Source organism: Mus pahari, chromosome 21 (genome assembly GCF_900095145.1).
Source record: "Mus pahari chromosome 21, PAHARI_EIJ_v1.1, whole genome shotgun sequence".
Taxonomy (NCBI): Eukaryota; Metazoa; Chordata; class Mammalia; order Rodentia; family Muridae; genus Mus; species Mus pahari.
Window position 1 is genome coordinate 9,439,206 of NC_034610.1, and position 16,524 is coordinate 9,455,729.

Here is a 16,524-nt window from a genome sequence, read left to right on the forward strand (position 1 = left end):
TTTTGATAGTTCCTTATAGGTGAAGTGATAGAAACCATCTGATATTTATGTGACCTTGAGGAAGATGAGCAGATAGAATGACCATTTTTGTTGTTGTTGTCTTTGTTTTTTAAAGCATTCATTATTGTGAGCTTTGATAAATAAAATACTGTGTTATTTAAAACAAACCCGAGGGGCTGGAGACATGCTTGTCAGTTAAGAGCACCTATCTTGCTTGCGGAGGACCCCAGTTCAGTTCCTAGTATAGTTTAATCATGTCTGTGGGGATGGATTGCTGCCTGCCTCTTAGGACATGCTTTCTTCCATTTGGAAGTGCTCAGTTTCCAGCGCAGTGTGGTGTCTCCCAGCAGTGTCTTTTCACTGTTACTTGAGCTGGGTGGTTTAGATCCTTGTCTTTAACATGTCACACTCATTAATAATCCAGACTTGTGTTATATCTTCATGATAGCTACTTCAAGGAGTCATTTTCTGTCTGTTCTTCTGAGTGTTTGACTAGGTAGCTGATTAGGCTGAGAGGCTGTGCTGCTATGTCACACTTCAAAGCTCCATGTAGATACAAACCTGCGTAGAGGTGCACAGGGCAGTGAGGAGAGGTGGTATCAGCTCTTGATCCTGTCTTCAGGCAGCTTCAATGATGTCAGTTTTTTTCTTTCAGGACTCAGGATGCTACTGGGCCTGAACTGATACTACCTGCCAGCATTGAATTCAGGGAAAGCTGTAAGTGATTTTAGATTCTATTATTAGTGGATGAGTTCTTGTTCTATTTTCTCCAGGTGATTTTCATACTTTATGTTCATTTTTTTCTTGTTTTACAGCTGAAGACTCTTTTTTATCTGCTATTATAAACTATACCAATAGCTCTACAGTTCATTTTAAGTTGTCACCTACATATGTGTTATACATGGCATGCCGGTATGTATTGTCCAGCCAGCACAGGCCCGACATCAGTCCTACAGAGCGTACACATAAGGCCATTGCTGTTGTCAACAAGATGGTGAGCATGATGGAAGGGGTCATCCAGGTGAGTGGCAGCCCAGCCAGTGCTGGGAGGGTGGCAGCCGTCTTGTTAGTTTCTGTGACACTTCTGATCTGGTTACAAGTTTTGCCTGTACAGCCTGGGGGTCTTTTTTTTTTTTTTTTTTTTTTTATAAATAAAATGCATAGATTTTAAAGTTGAAAGAAAATAACACCTTGTTCTAAAAAATTTCTTCTCTGTAAATTGTAGAGAAAATGAAGATAAGTTGTAACCAACAATTGTGAAGAATACCCTGAAATTATAGTACATGTGAGAGTGCTTAGAGGGTGGTCAGGTTTTTTTTTGTTTGTTTGTTTTTTTTTTTGAATTTTCTTTAAAGTATTGAAATGAAATTCACACAGTATCTAGTCATCTGCATTCTGGTATGTGCAGCTCTACCCTGAGAGTGTTGCTCCAGTGCAGCAACGATAGTCATTCTCTCTTTCCACAGGCCCTGGGGTCCACTTAGAGTTTTTAGTGTGAGGCACTTGTTTTTTTGTAATGAGCCTGTGGTGTTGGGTGCGTTTGCATGTTTGTGTTCTTGACAGTGTGTCTGTAGGGTTAGTGAGCTGGAGGGTAAACTTCGCATTAAGGTGGAATCTCTCACCCTGGTAAGGATTCTCTGGCGGTGGGTTGGTTCCCTTAGCTAACTCCTCAGTGTAGTTGATAAACTTGGTGCAGCTGTTTTCTATATTTGCAGTTAATTTGAGGATTTAATTGTAAAGGTTATTATAAGTAAATTTAAAGACTTTAAAAAGTTTTCTTAACTCAGCTAATAAACTAAAAGTGCAATGTTAATTACTTTAGTTAAATGGTTTGGTGACTTAAAAAATTTGTTTTGGCAGTATAATTTGAGGGTAACTGAGATGGTCTCTTAATACTTTTTGAGTTATTTTTAAAAGCCAAAAGTTTTCCACAAATATTCCTTTCACATTTGAGTGACTCGCACGGTAGGATTTTGATGGGCTTATTTCAGCTAAAGAATAGATAAAAAGAAAGACCATTTTACCTGGATACTTTGTTATTCTGGTATCGTCATTTTATATATAAACAGATGTAAGTGTCCCTCTTAGTTGTCATCCAAAGTCATTGTCTGTCTCTTGCCATGTGTGAACGTGAGGCCTGAGTCATTCAGACTGTGGTACTTCTATCACCAAACTGCCATTGAGAACTTATCCTCAGTGTCCGATAGTGGGGACTTTGACTACTGACTGGAAAAGGCTTTTAAGCTTCAGAGTAGATTCTGTGTATCATTGGGTCACTCATTGGTGATGGAAAAAAATTACCATAGTAGATAATTTAGATTCTACTGCCCAAACCAGCATTCCCTTTATTTAGTACGGGTATAGATGAATTCTTTATGCACTTTAGAAATTGTCAGCTTTTATTTGGATTGTTTCAGTGTTTCCATTTTCATCTTCATAGTTAATCCAGGGGAATGGGCCCTTTACCTTCATGTAGTAAGCTCACAGAATCATTTTAAAGTGTTCGGAGGTCCTTCCTTTGCGTTATCTCTTTAAGAGAGGAGCATGTTCATTTGTGTTTTATTATGACATTGTCTTTATAAACTGTAAAGAGATTGTGCTGATGCTAAGAACATGAACCTAACCCTTTGTGTCAGATACTTTGGGAATAACTAAGTGTCGTGCTCATGTCGTACCTTCATGTTAGTGTTTTGATTTTTTTAAATTATCATGATTGTTTACAAGTTTCTTTCTCTCGTTCTGCTTGATTTCCCCCTCGTCTGTTTTTCTCCAGGAAGTAGACCAGGTTGATCAGGTAGGACCTACTGCTGGGAACTGATCCTAGCTGTGTTGGCTTAGCTGAGTTTCTCATGCTGCTTCCATTACAAATATGAGCCTACAAAAACTGGACTAAGCAGTTCATAACCCTCATTCAGCAACTGAAACATGCAACACTAAAATCCTTTTTGACTGCGCAACTTTTATCAGCATTTCATAATTTCTGCTTAATGCACTTCAGTGTGGATATGAAATGACAAAAGTTCTGTTTCTTCTCTATTATTTATCCTTGGTTCCTATTCTTTGGATCTCATCTAAGGTTGCCTGGCCTGCAAATGTGGTCGGGAGAGGACGTGATAGATCAGTACTTGATACTGAGTTGCATGGTGTCCAAGCCAGTGACTACAAGTATCAGGGTGGCTGTGGGTAACCATGGATACCTGTGTGTATGCTACGCAGATTACCAGATAATGCATAATCTACAATTTGGTTTTGTAATACACAATATATCCATTCTTTACTGACTCTGCAAATTCCATCTAATTAGACCAGTATGTCTGTGTATATGAGTCCTCAGACGCTGCATTGGTTATTTGCTTCCCATTGCTCTGTATGTATCTAAATTTCTTTGCAAGTATCTGGTATCTGTGGTAACTACCTGGTGGAGATGGGAAGGTACTGGTCTATCTTCAGCTTCTCAGGAGCATTCCTATTTATTTGTCATTTTTCGGATGCCTCGCATTGTTTATGGAAATGTTTTCTGTCCACAGAAACAGAAGAACATTGCAGGAGCACTTGCTTTTTGGATGGCAAATGCATCTGAGCTTCTCAACTTCATCAAGCAGGACCGAGACCTTAGTCGGATCACGCTGGATGCCCAGGATGTTCTAGCACACTTGGTTCAGATGGCATTTAAGTAAGATGCACATTCTGGAAAGGATAAATTTATATGCTTCGTGTTCTGTTTTCAAAGCCATTGTTAAAGATTTTACTTAACCCTAAGTGAAGATGCTTGATTGCCACAAAGCACAGGAGATTGTGTTAGCTTGAGAGCAGTGTGCTCTGGAACAACTGCAGTGTTATGAATGTTTCAGAGTACAATTTTTGTTATTTTTAATGGAAAATATAAAAAATATAGATTGTCTCAAATGGTAAAAGATCTAACACTGTCTGTGCAGCCTGTGCAGGTGATTAAAATTGTCTGTGTATTTTCAGGTACTTGGTTCATTGCCTTCAGTCAGAACTTAATAACTACATGCCAGCCTTTCTGGATGATCCTGAGGAGAACAGTCTGCAAAGACCAAAAATAGGTTAGGGTCTTATGTGCCTCCCCTAACATTTAACTTGGATTTATTTTTAAGTCTTTTTTTTTTTTTTTAATATATTAAATGTTTATATGTTCTGACTGCATTTATGTCTGTATACCATATCTGAGCCACAGAGGCCAGAAGAAGGTGTCAGCTCGCCTAGGACTAGAATTAAATTAAAGACTGTTGTGAACCACTATGTGGGTGCTGGGAATTGAGCTTGGGCCCTCTGGCCAGTGTTGTTACTCACTGAGCTCTCTCTCTAGTTCCTAGTTTTACTAGTCTTCTGGTGCTACTGACCTCTGTCTGCGTTATAGGCGTAGCAAGCTTCTGCTGAGCCACTCTCCTAAGGGCCTATATTTTAATTGTTTCATGTATATGAGCTTTGACTACTTGTACGTGTGTGTCTAGTATCCAACAGAGGCCAGGAAAGGTCGTGGGATTTCCTGGAGCTAGAATTATACATAGATAGCTCTTATGCCATGCCAGGTGCTAGGAACTGAACCTGGATCTGCAAGTGCAGCAGTTTCCAAGCCACCTCTTCAGCCCTAAGTTTATCTTAGTGTGCAGTATATTGTATATAAGTGTATATATATCTTTCTTCTTTTAAGATTTATTTTTATTTGTATTATGTGTGTGAAAAATTGCTGTGGGTACCCAAGAAGGCCAGAAGAGGGCATCAGAGTCCATAGAGTTGGAGTATAAGCAGCTGGGAAACAAACTTTGGAAATTCTTGTGGAAGAACAGTGCTACTGCACTGCAGCAAGTGCTCAGCTATGAAACTGTCCTTCCAGCCCCAGTCTTGTTTCAAATGAGTGCCTTATTGTAGCTTTGAGATGACTTCCAAAGAGCCGTCTGTCAGACTTAGGAGTAATTTTCACTTTTGCTTTGCTTTTTTAAAAGTCTTTTAGGTAAATTTATTTGTATAGTGGTTAGAAACTATGTGTTTAAGACCACACCCCTGCTTTCTGTTTGAATTTGGTATTTGTAACTGGTTTGACACATTTGTTAATTGTTATAACTACCTTTGTCTAAAGTTGGTATGACTCAGAAGGTTCTGCTGTGACTTGTGGCCCCTGACGTTTCGTTCCATGTCCTGAACAGAGGATGTGCTGCATACACTTACTGGAGCCATGTCTTTGTTGCGGCGCTGCAGAGTCAACGCTGCCTTGACCATCCAGCTGTTCTCTCAGCTTTTCCACTTCATCAACATGTGGCTGTTCAACAGACTGGTGACTGACCCAGATTCAGGCCTGTGTTCCCACTACTGGGGCGCAATTATCCGCCAGCAGCTGGGGCATATTGAAGCTTGGGCAGAGAAGCAGGGGCTAGAGCTGGCAGCTGACTGTCACTTGAGCAGGATTGTACAGGTGTGGACAGTGGTTGTACTCCGTTCTCCTTGTTTCTCCCTCTTCTCTGCCAGTACATGAATTTTAGATTGATATGATGAGTGACAACTTGGGGTGATAGAGCCTCAGTGTTTGCATATGCATTCAGTCATATGGAAACATATGCATTCAGTCAAACAGCTACTGTGGTAGTAGCCTCTGGGCTGCTGTAACAAGCCAGCTAAAACTAAATATCTCAGCAGAGGTTTATTGTCTCTCTCTCTCCTGGAAACCAGAGGTTGAAATCAAGGTGCTGGCCTATGAGGGACTTGAATATAAATTGGTTCTTCCAATCCCTGGTAGTTTATACCCAACTTAGGCATTCTTTGGCCAGTCTTTGCCACAGACTTCATGTGGTGTTCTTGGGTACATACATGCCTGTCCAAGTCCCTGGTTTGTAGGGGCATCAGTAAAGCTGGCCTCCTTTTAACCAATTGAATGCACAAGGCCCTTCCTCCTTAGTACTCGAGCCTCCAGCATCAGAATCTCAAGGACATGATTCCTTCTGTAACAAGGTGTGTAAACAGTAGGACAGAGATATCACTGATGTGTTCTTTTTATGAGACCAGCAAAGTAGGTTTTACTGAAGGATAAATGATGATTTTAAAATGGGGCAGCAGTTAACTCTTTAGATGTTAGTCATAACCTACTATTTGAACAGCTCTCAGATACCAAAGTCTAGGAACTGCTGTTTAGAGTGAAGGACGACATAAGTTATATGCAGCCTCAAAACTTATAGCAATTTAAAACATGTATTCTAAGTGTATTTATTAACTTTTGTTTTTATGCCTTTCATTTCCTCTAAAGATATTTAGTAACCCAAGAAGCTGATTAGTTCTCAGCTTTTATCAAAATTCATATTTGCAAAATTATCAGATTCCTATTAAATAATCATCTGGCTTGCTATATAAATATTCAAACTTTAAAAGAAACTGTTTAAAAGACTTTATAAACATTGGTAGTTGAATAAAATTATATTAAAAACATAAAAACCAAAGTAAAACCCAAGAGTCTTTAAAAGCTACAAAAGTATGCTTATAGTTTACTATATGTAGCTAAATGTTAATGCCTCTTTAAAAGCATCTTGCATTTCAAAATCAAATTAACAAGTTACTGCCTTTATAGTGGTTACAAATTGATATTTTTGTCCTGTGGTGCTGAAGATTTGAACCTCCAGCTTACACACATTATACTGAGTGTGAGGTCTTTTATAAGCTTTATACTCTCGGCTTTACAAAGAATGTCTTTCAAAGAAAAAAATACTTTATCTTACTGCATGATTTTTGTTCTCTTAAATAGGCTACGACATTGCTTACGATGGATAAGTACGTACCTGATGACATTCCAAATATAAACAGCACATGCTTTAAGTTAAATTCTCTGCAGCTTCAAGCCTTGTTACAAAATTACCACTGTGCACCTGATGAGCCTTTTATTCCTACGGTATGTGAGTATTTACTGTACCACAAAGTGTGGGCGTGTCTGCACAGGAGAATGAGATGAGGGTGGGAAGAGAGGAAAGCTTGCTCACTGGTGTGTCAGCATTAGCTTACCTGAAACTGTCTCATGAGGTCAGTTTACTCTGAAGCTTTAGCTGTTCAGTGCAAAGACTAGAGGCTATATACACATTTTAAGTAAGAAATAATTTGATTCAGGGCATTGTTTCTTGGCAAGTCTTTGGAAGAACTAGAGTAATGGGAATTGAGTTGAAGTTCATACCACCATGCACGAGTACCAGAGAGCCAGAGTTGCTACAGGAGGTACAAGAATACTTTTTATATGCCATGTGTACACTCCTGCCATCAGGAACAGCATGCATGAGTCTTCACTAGATAGCAGCTTTCTTGATTTCATATATCATTGTCTGATTGGTAACAACCAAAGTCTCACCCAGAAGAAAGTCTGGAATTGTGGGAATTCTGATCTCCCTCTATAAGGAGGACTTCAGGGTGAGAAACCCATTTGTGTGTGTTTGTGTGTGTGTGTGTGTGTGTGTGTGTGTGTGTGTGTGTGTGCATGTGTACACACAGAAAGACAGACAGAGAGCTGTGCTGCAGATGGCACTATCTTAAGTCAGTACCTTAGAGACAGTTTGAAAGAGGAAAGATTTGGACTCAGGGTTTCTGAGTTTCAGCCCATGATCAACTGGCTTCATGAGTGTGGGTTGTAGTAAGGCAGAGCACTCCATTGCAAAGAAGATGCTATGGAGGAGAATTGTTTCCTTCCTGCAGCCAGGGAACAGAAATTGCAGCAGTTATCCTTTGCTCATGACATGTGTTGCCATCTTAAAATTAGAGCAACTGACAACTCATACTAGAAGTTCAGGACCCAGGTTGAGCTCACTACCATTCTGTAGTGGGATAGGGGGAGGACTCAAAGGACTTCTTTTCCTGAATAATGTATAATCAGATAGCATGGGGTTTGGGCAGCTCTCCTTTTCTGGGACAGCTGCCTGTAAGTTGCCCATGTTCCTCTAAGTAATCCCTTTTAATTGTTTACCATGCCAGACTTGTCTGGAATCATTTCTTTGACCCATTCTTACCCTCTCTATACAGAGATAGTATATATGGACTCCTCAGGGGAAAAGTTATTCAAAGACAGGAAAGGGCCATGGCAAAATAACAATCTTTAAAGATAGATTTCCCCTGTGACCTGTTTCTAATTTTCCCTAGTTCTGCCACTTCATAATAACCTATTCAAATATGAATTCCCCAACTATTTATCCATTGATGAAGACAAGAGCCCTTTAGATCTAATCATTGCCTCAAAGCCTCTAAGCATAGGATAGCAAGCCTTTCCGTCAGTATGTACACCTTCAGGAGGATGCGGCAGTCCCACACCATAACACCTAACACCTGAGCCAGCTGTATTGAGAAGACTGTGCTAGTTGGTGGGCAAATGAAGCTCATACTGAGTTTCAATAAAAGGCAGGTACAGAAAGCCAAACACTGGATATCACCCCAGCAGCAGTATACTGCCCCAGAGAGTCATGTTACAGTGATGGGAAGGAATCTTGGTTGCCATGATACTGTGAGTGAGAGTTATGATGCATTTGCTGCAGAAGAAACCATGTGCAACGTATTTACAGTAGCTTCTAGTGGTTAATTTCAACAGTAGACGAAATTCCCTTTGACATTATAAATAAACCTACACTTTTGTTCCTTTTGTGGGAAAGGAAAATGGTGGTAGAGCCCAGGACTGTCTCCAGGGGCTGCTCTGCTCCCCAGGTAGAAGTTTTGGGGAAGTGCACTGGGATCTTCATGTTAATGAGCCTCAGAATGGAGAGCTTGGTGTGTTTGCTTTTTCTCGACACTCCCCCCCACTCCCAGATATGTGTTATAATGTATCTTGTAATGTAAATCATCCTCAGACCCCTAATTCAGAAGTTCTCCTACTGATAGACTTCCAAGCTAGATATTTTACCTGTGTTTTTGTTTGTTTTTGTTATTTTCTCATTCATTTTCCCTGTGGTATTTTATGTACTAGAAAAAAACAATTATTCACAACTTCATAACAATGTGTTAAAGAGTTATACAAATCAACTGCTTTGGAAAAAAGAACATCAAGTGCTAAAACAGTGTTTTAAAGCGTTCTGTTGTGTTTTTAAGTGGTGTGTATCTGACGTGCAGGCACTTTGTGAAGCCAGCTCTATATATCCTGTTGCTCCCCTGAGGTCACATCAGTGAGATGGTGCTTCACATCAGTGAGCATCTCTTGATGAGTCCATGTCTGTCCTCTGCAGGATCTCATAGAAAATGTTGTGGCTGTTGCTGAGAACACAGCTGATGAGCTCGCCCGCAGTGATGGCAGAGACGTGCAGTTAGAGGAGGACCCTGACCTACAGCTGCCTTTTCTTCTGCCAGAAGACGGCTATTCCTGTGATGTTGTCAGAAACATTCCAAATGGTTTACAAGAATTTTTAGACCCTCTGTGCCAGAGAGGTAAATACCACTTGTCATACCTCATGAGGTTGGAGCTCCAACTGGGTTCAAGTGGGCTTTGTACTGGCTCTCTGGATAACAGGCCTGCAGAATTGTGCCAGGTCTCCTGAGGAAGCTGTGTTCCTATGACTCCAGAAGAGTCTCACTGAGATCAAAGATCTTGCATGTCCGGGCATGACCCCATGTGGGTGTGTTGTCTCCCTTGACTGAGTGCCTGCTCTCTTCCCACACAGTGCCATAACAAAGCATCTCTGACCACACCTTTCTCCTGGCATGGAAAGCAGTACAGGATCCCTGGGTTCTGAGGGATCCATCCCACTGCCAGCCAGCTGGACTGACACGGGCAGGTCACCCCTTACCTTAGTTCCTTCCTTATAAATCAGTCCAAGAGCTCAGAGAGTTGGACAGGTTGCCTTTAGGGGGAGGGTTCTGTGTAGATTCTCAGGCCACCACATCATGCAGACTTCTGTCAGTCTCTAGCTTTTCCCTATGACCTTTGATAGACTAGTGTTTAGCTGGTGTCTATCAATTTTTTAAAAACACTGTTTTCCTTTAAACATGGCTTTGAAACAAACCAAATTTTAATTGTATTCTGCTACATTTTTTTCTATGATATGGAGAATAACATATGAGTTGGAAAATAGTCCCAAAGTACAGGAGTCTAAATAACAAATTGTAAGGCCAGTAAAGGTGCTGTGGCTGTAGACAAATACAGTGAAGTGTGATTATTGTCTTACCTGACTTCACTCACTATAATAAATATGTTTTATATCTTCAAAAGTATAGTGAACCAAAGATCACTCCATTGACAGGCTGTCTGTTGTCATGAGTTGTGCTGCCGATAAAGCAGTTTGTGCTTTAGTCTTCTTAGCGGGTCTGCTGTTGTCAGAGACACAAAGTCCAAGGTCAGGGAAGCAGAGGTGAGGTTACTGAAGAGGACTGTGAAGTTTGAAGGAACCGTGGATAGGGTCGGATGTGAAGAGTCCTCATTCATGGTACAGGTATCCCTCGCTAATGGAAGAACTCCAGCCCATGGAAGGCCATGGTCACAGCATGGGAACCACAGTAAAGCTATTTGACTGCTTGCTGTGGAGTTCCTTAAAGGTGTCTTTTCATGTGCATGTTCTCAGGAGATCAGGCTGACGTCATGGACTTTAAGCTAGGCACAATCCATCTATTGTATCCTCACCCTGGTGTCCCCGTGCTGGGCTACTTTAGGTTTGGCTGGGCTTCCTCATTCCTGCCTGTACTCACTGAGGCATGTTTGATGCTGAGTGCTCAGAAAGGCTTTAATTAATATCCTGTAAGTAAGCAAGCCAGGAGACTATAGTCTGTTATGACTTTGGAAGTGGACATAATTTATAGTGTGCCAGTTTTGTCATGTGTGCCATAGGTATTTGCCAGCATGGAAACACTGAGTGCTTAACCTGATGAAGAGCTTTCTTCATACTTTCCCCTAGGCTCTCTTGGATAAGTAGTCTTAGGCCTTGTGATACTTGATTCTGGTCTTGGCATCCATACATTGTTTCGTACATGTTTGATGTTTATAGTTCATGCAGCCTAGCACACAGATGCCCTTAAAGGTGTAAAGTAGGCTGAGTGTTATGACATCAGTGTTTGTTAATTCTTCACACTCTTCCTTGTAAGCTGATTAAAGGACTACTGTGTACTGTCAGTCCCCCTCCACCCCCAGTACAAAGCAGTTCTGGGAAAGACTATAAAACCAGCCCAGACTAAGGCCTGAGTTGTGATGAGTACCTCAAGCTATGACAAATCAGTTCCCATCAGCAGTATAGTGCAGAGCTTGTTATGGAAACCTGACATTTAAAAACAAAACATTGTTGAAATTCAAAATTTTAATAGAATTTTAAGTTTGTTTGTTTGTTTGTTTGTTTGTTTTTCGAGACAAGGTTTCTCTTTGTAGCCCTGGCTGTCCTGGAACTCACTCTGTAGACCAGGCTGGCCTCGAACTCAGAAATTTGCCTGCCTCTGCCTCCCAAATGCTGGGATTAAAGGCGTGCGCCACCACCGCCCAGCTAAAATTATAATTCTTTGAAACTTGAAGAAAAGCAAGTTCTGATCACATATCAAACTAGATTGAAACATTTTTAAAAGTGAAATTACGTGTTTTTTTGCTTACACTAATGTTCTTTATTTCTCTCCCACAAATACATGTCTGATAACAGCAATCCACATTATATTACAGTGGTAAAGCGCTAGACCAGGGAACCCTCCCTAGGGCGGCTGCACTCAGTCATCAGTCATGTCCACAGAAGTGCCATCTTGAGCCACACTGGCTATTCAGGACGGCCGCAGCCTTGGAGCATAATCACAATTCTGGAAACCTTGTGTGATATGGTTTTGTCAAAAAAGAACCCTGAGGAATATAAAATAAACCTTGACTAAGTGATGGTGACATGGCTTTGAATATGAATCTTAGTTCTTTAAGTGTGTCCTCAATAAGGTGTCATAAATATTTTGGTGGGAGTATCAGGGGTCCAGCTAAGGGCTTTGCACATTCTAGATAAAATATTCTACACTTAGCTATAACAGAAAACTAAGGCAGGAGGATCATGAGTTTGTAGCCAGTCTAGGCTACAAATCTGTTTAAAGCCCATCTCAGAAAACAACAAAGCAGAACTCTCTTTTTTTTTTTTTTTTCTTTTCTTTCTTTTTTTTAAAAAATGAATATTTTCTTTATTTACATTTTAAATGTTACCCAATTTACCCTCTGGAAACCCCCTATTCCATCTCCCCTCCCCTTGCTTCTATGAGGGTTCACCTCCCCGCCCTGGCATTCCCTTACATTGGGGCCTCTCCTCCCATTGATGCTTGACAAGGCCATCTGCTACATATACAGCTGGAACCATGGGTCCCTCCATGTGTACTCTTTGGTTGGTGGTCTAGTCCCTGGGAGGTTGGGGCCGGGTGGGGAGGCGGTGTTTGGCTGGTTGATATAGTTGTTCTTATGGGGTTACAAACCCCTTCAGTCCTCCATTGGGGACCCTGTGCTCAGTCAAGCATCTGCCTCTGTATTTGTCAGGCTCTGGCAGAGTCTTTCAGGATACAACTGTATCAGGCTCCTGTCAGCAAGCTCTTCTTGGCAACCACAATAATGTCTGCATTTGGTGACTGTATATAGTATGGATCTCCAGGTGGGGCAGTCTCTGGAAGGCCTTCAGTCTCTGCTCCACAGTGTCTGTAACTATGGGTATTTTGTTCCTCTTCTAAGAAGGACTGAAGTATGCGCACTTTGGTTTTCCTTCTTCTTGAGCTTCCTTTGGTCTGTGGGCTGGAGAGATGGCTCAGCCCTTAAAGGCTAGGCTCACAACCAAAATATAAGAAATTCATGTTAAAAAACTTGTGAGTTGAAAAGTCTCGGATCCACACTTTGTCTCCATTTTCCCTCCCGTGAGTATTCTGTTCCCCCTTCTGAGAAGGACCGAAGCATCCACACTTTGGTCTTCCTTCTTCTTGAGTTTCATGTGGTCTGTGAATTGTATCTTGGTTATTTGGAGCTTTTGGGCTAATATCCACTTCTCAGTGAGTACATACCATGTGTGTTCTTTTGTGATTGGGTTACCTCACTAAGGATGATATCCTCCAGATCCATCCATTTGCCTAAGAATTTCATGAAGTCATTGTTTTTAATAGCTGAGTAGTATTCCATTGTGTAAATGTACCACATTTTCTGTATCCATTCCTCTGTTGAAGGACATCTGGGTTCTTTCCAGCTCCTGGCTATTATAAATAGGGCTGATATGAACATTTGTTAGTAATTTAAACACATATGAAGTTAGAAGAAATAGGACAAAATGTTGTGAGAATGGACCCTCCCAACCCCAGGATGTACATTTTAAATGGTCTGTAGTGTGAGAATTTACTACAGCATGGTATAGTAAACCAGTAGTCTGTACCTGTGCCATTCTCTGGTTCTCTGTGCTTGTCTTTTGCTAAACAACTAGGTGTGTTGTTAGTTTTCCTTTAGGGTGGAATGTATAGTTCTGCAATAATGTAGTTACAGAGTAGCTCACTAATTTTCATAGTAAAAGAAAAATAGTTCTTTGGTGTGCACAGCAGAGGAAACCCAGCACCTTTTTATTATTGTTGCTTAAATCCTGATGATCAAACAGGTACATGGTTTTAAACAGTTTTTCAGAGGGAATAAAGGTATAGAATGTGAAAATGAGTGCTCACTAAGGTATTAAACCTTCAGATGAATGTGGTGTCACATCCTGTAAATCCCAGCAGTTGAGAAGCTGAGGCAGAAGCATGGTTCCATACAATCAGATTCATAATAAGACCTTATCACAAAATACCCACCCTGGTTCTTAATATAAAGCAATCCTCTGCCTTGTTTTCCTTGTTGAAGACTGTTTGGGTTAGGTATGCCTCGCCCATTTTCTAATTACTATTTTCTTTTTAGGATTTTGTAGGTTGGTTCCTCACACACGCTCACCGGGCACCTGGACAATATATTTTGAAGGAGCAGATTATGAAAGTCACCTTATGCGTGAGAACACAGAATTGGCAAGTATTTGAGGTTTGGATGGATTAGAGCATCAAATGTTTCTAATGAGTTGAAGATGTGAGATATAATTAAACCTCTGCTTACACTGAATGTTATGATGGACATTTAAAATGTTTTTCTTATGTCATAGATTCAAACATTTTAAAGCCTTGATTTGTCAAAGTACATATGCTGGCTCCGATAACCAGGCCTGTGCGGTTATGTTATGATAATGGTTCTTTAGACGTAAAGAGTGCTTATGCTCACAGCTAGGGCAGCCTGCGTGCGCACATGTGCGCGCACACACACACATTTGAAACATACAGTGTAGTAACTTTGAAAGCTATTATTAGAAAACTATGTTTTAGTAATTTCTTCTTTTCTACTCATTTCTGCCTTATCTTAAATGTGTATCATAACTCACTATTTTGAGATAGTAAGGAGTTTCATCTATCTTAAGAAAAATTATACTTTGCTTCAAATACAGAGTTTCAAAATGGATACTTTTTTTACATATTAAATTCAGAGTAGTAATTATGACTTCTTGCATGCTTTAAATTTGAACATGCATCAGAGCTGTGTCCTAAAGTTGAATCAATAGATGATGTTACACCAAATGTATGGCTCAGAACTAACAGTGACCATTCCTTTTTCTTGACTTCCTATGTTTATTTTTGGTCAGATTCACAGTAACAACAACAGTAGCTGATGACCAGATCTTAACAGGAAGATAAGCACTTCTTGGACTCATTGGTTGCTCATTGAGATAGATTTCAAGTGTTGGTTTATATAAACCAACAGTCTTGCTGTCGCATGACTCCCAGTCCTTCATGGGCTATATCTTCACTTGCCTTTGTTTAAATACCACCTTCTGTAATATATATCTTAAGAGTTATGTTTTCATCAGCACTCTGTTCATTTTGCTTTTTAACTGTTTACATTTTGGGTTGAAGTTTGGCATGAGTGTAATATGACTTTAATGTTTTCCTTAAAAAAAAAAAAAAAAAAGCCCACCAACAAGCTTTCTTTGGTTGTGTCTCTGTGGCTACACTGCACTCAGTCTCTTCGTACAGTGCCCAGCTCAGGGTGCATTTCTTGGCAGAGTACTGGGAATACTTGTAATACATCCTATAGTTCTTTTATGGTCATCATTTTAAATAAAATGACTCTACATTTCCCAAGAGACAAAGATTAGTTCATTTCTGTTACAGCCATTTTCTGCTATCTTCCCAGACAGTATGCAATAATTCTAAACTTTTTTCAGTGGAGAACAAAACAAAAGTTTAACCGTTTATTTTAAAAGATCATAAAGATAAAAATTGGATTTTATTTTTATGTTTGTTTTCTAACCTGATAGTAAGAGAAGTTTAATTTTGTTTCATATATTAAATACTTAATATTTAAATGGCATTTGTAACTAAGACTCACCTTCTAGACTATAATCAAATGGTTCAGTATTTTGTTTACCAAATGAAAAGAACCTGTGTGACTGGAGAGATGGCTCAGCGGTTCACAAGCATGTGTAATGGGATCTGATGCCCTCCTCTGGTGTGTCTGAAGACAGCTACAGAATACTCATATAAATAAAATAAATAAATCTTTTAAAAAAGAAAAGTACCTAAGATAGTGGACCCTTTATGCCCTTTCCCGTTCTCAGTTATAACAAATAGCTTCCTTTCCAATCATGTAAAAGCAGTTCGTGTTAGTCATAAAGTAAGCCTCTTCTGTCATCTTAGGCCCAGCCTCTGAGGAAGGAGCCTGAGATAATCACTGTGACTCTGAAGAAGCAGAATGGAATGGGCCTCAGCATTGTTGCAGCCAAGGTAGGACTAAAGGAGCGCAGGAGCATCTTTTCCATCTGTGACCATTGAAGGATGATCTCTGTGTGAGAGTCTGGATAGAGTAAATAGTACCTTGAGGTGGGATAGATAGATAGTCTCAGAGGAAGGAGTGTAAAGTCATGGTCAAGACTTGGTAGCCACAGTGAGAAAAGCAAATATGGGAACAAGAGAAACGATTGCATCTGTCACTTTATAATATTGGGTAACAGCACTTTTCAACCCCGTGTGTGACATCACGGGGACCTAATAACACAACCATTCCAATCTCAAGGCAATTTCCACTGGAGGATGGATTGGAGCTTAAATTCAGCTGTGTATCCATTGAAGGCATTGACAGCTTCCTCACCTTCCTTGTTCTCTTGGCATATAAGTCCCTTCATCTACTAGTCTACTAAAGAAAGATTTTCTTTCTTTCAGTCAGTTAAAAGAAATTAGTAGTATGACTAGAAGTTTTTTAACAAAAACTTACACAATCATAGTCATATACTTTCAGTAGAACAAATGTTTTTGCATGTGGTTCTCGGCATTCCCCTCTCCATTACTGTTTCCTCGTGTCTTCACCCTACTCTGACTGGTTCTCTTCCTCAAATATTCTCCTCTATACTTTCTTTCTTTCTTTTTTTTTTTCAATTTTTTATTAGATAGTTTCTTCATTTACATTTCTTTTTTTCCTTTTAATTATTTTATTAGATGTTTTCTTCATTTACATTTCTTTTTTTTATTATTATTTTCTTTATTTACATTACAAATGCTATCCCGAAAGTTCCCTACCCCCCCCCC

The 16,524-nt window shown here is 40.0% G+C and overlaps 1 protein-coding gene across 11 annotated transcripts in view; it reads left to right on the forward strand.

Moving 5' to 3' along the window:
• The window catches only part of Afdn (afadin, adherens junction formation factor), a 132,467-nt gene that overhangs the window by 75,430 nt on the left and 40,513 nt on the right, over positions 1-16,524 (forward strand). For 6 of the 11 annotated variants that reach the window (XM_021221765.2, XM_029532967.1, XM_029532968.1 and 3 more), the window contains 10 exons: positions 656-717; positions 816-1,021; positions 2,774-2,794; positions 3,528-3,673; positions 3,973-4,067; positions 5,169-5,434; positions 6,752-6,895; positions 9,195-9,393; positions 13,820-13,923; positions 15,640-15,726. In XM_021221765.2, the coding sequence (XP_021077424.1) occupies positions 656-717; positions 816-1,021; positions 2,774-2,794; positions 3,528-3,673; positions 3,973-4,067; positions 5,169-5,434; positions 6,752-6,895; positions 9,195-9,393; positions 13,820-13,923; positions 15,640-15,726 (1,330 nt within the window). The remainder of the gene's footprint in view (positions 1-655; positions 718-815; positions 1,022-2,773; positions 2,795-3,527; positions 3,674-3,972; positions 4,068-5,168; positions 5,435-6,751; positions 6,896-9,194; positions 9,394-13,819; positions 13,924-15,639; positions 15,727-16,524) is intronic. The other 5 variants (XR_003842696.1, XM_021221766.1, XM_029532969.1 and 2 more) reach the window with 1 other exon arrangement.